Here is a 4,957-nt window from a genome sequence, read left to right as displayed (position 1 = left end):
AGATATTGCAACTATAGTAGTCCCAACACTGACAAACCACCAGTAGATAAAATTTAAAACAGAAACTATATATAAAAACCAATTGGAGAGGAGAACATATTAAATATTGTTTATGTTTACTATAAGAAGTCTGCCACTCTTTAATAAACTATATATGTAAAACCTAATTGGAGACAAAAACGTCTTCTACTCCTACTTAAGCATATGTATTCTTCAAATAAACACAGCAATTATTCCCGCTAAAACAGAGTTTTTGCAACCCAAGTAAACAACAATAATGGAAGGGGTAGATAAGAGGAACACACGTAGGAGGATCATCTCAGAAGGCAGAAGGAAGAGGCAAAGAGTAGGTAACAATTCTGAAGAACAGATAGACAATGAAGAAAAAGGGCAACCAGGTAAATTACTACACTTATCTTCTGTACCAATCAAGAAAGTATTAGGCTGTTGTTCAACAGCCAGACAATATTTAAATTTTTTTCCCAATTTTTATACCGATCAGATTAATAATGGTATATTTGTCGTAGAGAACAAAGAAAAAGAGTATCGCTACCTAGGCGATGCTGAGTACAACTGCCCTTCATGTGGTGCCATTATGTGGTTCGATGAGAGAATAAAAAACACAAGCACACGAAACAACATAAGGTTCAACATGTGTTGTAGAGATGGTAAGGTTCGTTTGAAGGGACTAAAGGATGCACCCGATATCTTAAGAAGGCTACTAACCCATGAAGATAAGGAATCAAAAGACTTCAGACAGTTAATTAGAGTATACAATTCCTGTTACGCATTCACTTCTATGGGTGCAAAGATTGACAACTCGGTTAACCAAAGGCCAGGTAGCTACGTCTTCCGGGTAAGCGGCCAGGTCCTCCACCGTATGGGAACGCTGCTTCCAGAAGATGGGGCCCAACCATCATATGCACAACTATATATCTACGATACCGACTTAGAGATATCGCTAAGAGAAAAGGCCGTGGCCAGAAGAGAGGACAGCCCTACCTTAGATCGTGACATTTTAGCAAAACTAAAGGACATGTTAGACGAATTTAACCCACTAGCAAAGACATTTCGTATGGCAAAAGAGAGAATAAAGGAGGACGACAACATACGATTATCGGTCAAATTGTTAGGTACAAGGAAGCCTAATGACAGGATATATAATACTCCAACAACGTCAGAGATCGCCGCACTCATTGTACAAGATAATAGTACCGAGTCCAGAGGGAAGGACATAGTTGTACATCATAGATCGAGAGGGTTACAAGAAATTAGCGAGCTACATCCTTCCTATATGGCTCTACAGTATCCGCTATTATTTCCCTATGGCGAAGATAGTTACCATACTGGAATAACATATTATGTACCAGATGGAACACGAAAGAAGGGCAAGAGGGAATACGTCACTATGAGAGAATACTATGCGTATCGGATACAACAGAGGGAGGAAGGAGGCGGTCTATTACTATATTGCGGTAGATTGTTCCAGCAATTTTTAGTAGATTGTTGTTGTGCGATCGAGTCAGAAAGACTCTGGTTTATTAGGAATAATCAAGACAAGTTCAGATGTGATGTTTTAAATAACGTATATGACGCCATTACACAAGGAGATACAATGGCGATAACTATTGGCAAGAGAATATATCTGCCTCTCTCATTTACTGGAAGCCCGAGATACATGCAACAAAACTACCAAGATGCAATGGCCATCTGTCGGTGGTACGGAAATCCTCACTTATTTCTAACATTAACTGCAAATCCAAGATGGCCAGAGGTCGAGGCAGCTCTGACTCTCATGGGTGGACAAAAAGCTGAGGACCGTCCAGATATCGTGGCCAGAGTTTTCAAGATGAAGCTCCGGCAACTTATGCACCTTTTGAAAAAGGAAGACTATTTTGGACCTACCGTTGCAGGTAAACTTTGATTAAATAAATAGTACTATTTTTAAATGTCAAAAGTTAAAATATGTTCCCCATCAATGCAGCATTGATTTGTAAAAACCACCCATAGAATGAAACAATTAACCAGTCTAAACAATCCTACAAAAAGAACAAAACTTTGATGAACAAACAAGATCAGATCCATGGCTCTCTCTGAACTCATTCTGTTCAATCAACTGAACCGCAATGTCAAATACTATTCTTAAATGTAAATAGCTAAAATATGTTCCCCGCCCATGCAGATATTTATACCATAGAGTTTCAGAAGAGAGGTTTACCTCATGCTCATATATTATTGTGGCTGAGGAGAGGGACTGAAGAGGTGTCAACCGACTTCATCGACACCATACTCCATGCGGAGATACCTGACAAAAACAAGGAGCCACGGTTATATGAAATTGTGTCACGCTCTATGGTCCATGGACCATGCGGCAAAGATGGTCCTAATTGCCCATGTATGATGAATGATGTTTGCACAAAGAAATATCCAAAGGAACATAACGAGAGCACAACATTGGATCACAATGGGTATCCAGTGTACAGAAGAAGGAAGGACAGTAGGTAAGTACATATTCTAAAGCCGCCCACTTTCTAACCTAATGATGAGAGTGTCACTAACGTGAACTACCAGTTAAATTTCTACGTGCAGGACCATTAAAAAGGGTATTCATGAGATGGACAATAGATCTATTGTAACATATAACCCAGGGTTGCTTTTAATGTTTGATGCACACATCAATGTCGAGTGGTGCAACACAGCAAAAGCCATAAAGTATTTGTTTAAATATATTTCAAAGGGGCCAGATAAAGCAACTTTAGTCATACAAGAGGACACACAGGACGAGATAAAGGCTTACATGGACTGTCGATATCTATCTGCATCAGAGGCGGCCAAGAGAATCTTTGAGTTTGATATCCAGGAGAGATATCCTTCAGTGATGCGCCTCCCCGTGCACCTGGAAGGAGAACAATCAGTGGTGATTAAGGACAGTGATATGCTAGAAGAAATAATTGAGGAGAAAAACAGTACAGAAACAATGATGACAGCGTGGATGGCAACCAATGCAAATCAGCCAGATGCAAAAACGTTATCCTATGCGGAATTTCCAACAAAATACGCGTGGAAGGAAGGGAGATGGCACAAAAGGAAGCAAGGGAAGTGCATTGGCAGGATGGTTTACGTTCACCCAATAGCCGGAGAAAAGTATTACCTGAGAGTGCTCCTTAACATAGTCAAGGGTGCTCAAAGTTATCAAGAAATTAGAACATTGGGAGACGTTGTGTACCCTACATTCAAGGAAGCTTGTTATGTACATGGCCTTTTAAATAATGATAAAGAGTGGTATGAAGCAATGTCAGGCGCAAATAAATGGGCGATGCCGTCACAGCTCAGGGAGCTATTCGTCACAATGATTCTGTTTTGTGAAGTAACAGATATAACGAAGCTGTGGGACGAGAGCTATGGGATGCTATCGGAGGACATTGAGCGCAAGAAAAGAAGATTGTTTGGAGACCCTAATTTTGAACTTAGTGATGCCGCCAAACGGTCATACACCCTACTTGAGATAGACAAAATTCTGATGAGATACGGCAAAAGACTATCGGACATAGAAAGTATGCCGCAACCAGTGGAATCCGATGTACACGGCATGGAGAACAGACTGATTAGGGATGAAAGGAAGTACGATCGCAAACAGCTGAGAGACGAGTGGGAAGGGAAGGTCAAATTATTGAACACAGAGCAAAAAGGTATGTCATACACTAAAAAATAAGCATCGTAAAGTACATGACAAAGTATTAACAATTTTCTACAAATGTAGACGTCTATGATGCAGTTATCAATGCTGCCAGTAGCAAATTACAGGAGTTGTTTTTCGTTTACGGTCATGGAGGCACAAGAAAGACATTCTTATACGGGGCAATCTCAGCGAAACTAAGGTCAGAGGGCAAGATTGTACTCAATGTGGCATCGTCCGGTTAGATCTCTAAATTAACTAAGTGTTTAACAATAAATGTAAAAACTACAAACAAGAAAAAGAAAGAGATGTAATGATAATGGCAATTTTAATACTAACGATACAGCTACAGGTATCGCTGCGTTACTACTACCAGGGGGAAGGACAGCGCATAGTAGGTTTGATATACCTATTGAGCTATTCGACGACTCAACATGTAATGTGAAACAGAATAGCCAGCTGGCTGAACTACTACGGGAGACGTCGTTGATTATATGGGATGAGGCACCAATGGACCACAAGAATGCTTTTGAAGCACTAGATCGTACAATGAGAGATATAGTAAGCTACACCGATCCAGACGCATCATCAAAGATGTTCGGGGGAAAGGTGGTGTTACTTGGAGGCGATTTCAGACAAGTGCTCCCCATCGTATCGAAGGGGAAGAGACAGGATATCTTACAAGCCTCAATAAGCAGGTCACATATATGGAAATCATGCACCATGTTTATTCTAAGGAAGAGCATGAGGGTTACAGATTCAGATGGTCAAAGACAGAGATTTAATAAGTGGTTATTGGCTATGGGTGACGGGAGGTTAGAGGCGAAAGCGGAAGAGCATGAGGATGAAGGGACGTGGATAAAGATACCAGAAGAGTACACATCAGTGTGTGGGAAGCTTGAAATTAAACAAGTAGTAGATGAAATTTACCCGAGTTTCGTAGAAGGGAGTAAGGATGATGAATACTTGCGTGAACGCGCAATACTAACTCCTTTGAACGAATTAAATAGCATATACAGTAAACAACTATATGATCGCGCAAATCCCTGGCAACTATAAAATATATAAAAGTTGCGATGAAGTATGCGCGGCTTCTATAGACAGCGATGACCAGTTCTCGGCATACCCGATCGAGTACCTAAATACGCTAAATCTACAAGGCCTGCCAAGGCACGAGCTCAAGCTTAAGGTAGGCATGCCAGTAATGTTTTTACGGAATATTAACCCCTCACAAGGATTGTGTAATGGAACTCGATTGATTGTAACACGAACATGAGAGTA

The 4,957-nt window shown here is 40.6% G+C and overlaps 1 protein-coding gene across 1 annotated transcript; it reads left to right on the top strand.

Moving 5' to 3' along the window:
* Window positions 1-277: 277 nt before the first annotated feature.
* LOC141655147 (uncharacterized) lies at window positions 278-4,735 on the top strand. The gene is made up of 5 exons (XM_074462239.1): window positions 278-1,913; window positions 2,183-2,501; window positions 2,590-3,689; window positions 3,776-3,916; window positions 4,023-4,735. Exons 1-5 carry the CDS (start codon window positions 278-280, stop codon window positions 4,733-4,735), a joined length of 3,909 nt encoding a protein of 1,302 aa, XP_074318340.1.
* Window positions 4,736-4,957: the final 222 nt, after the last annotated feature.

The sequence above is a fragment of the Silene latifolia genome, chromosome 5 (genome assembly GCF_048544455.1).
Source record: "Silene latifolia isolate original U9 population chromosome 5, ASM4854445v1, whole genome shotgun sequence".
In the NCBI taxonomy this organism is placed as follows: domain Eukaryota; kingdom Viridiplantae; phylum Streptophyta; class Magnoliopsida; order Caryophyllales; family Caryophyllaceae; genus Silene; species Silene latifolia.
Note: the sequence above shows the minus strand (reverse complement) of the source record. Positions and strands in the feature narration are given on the sequence as shown.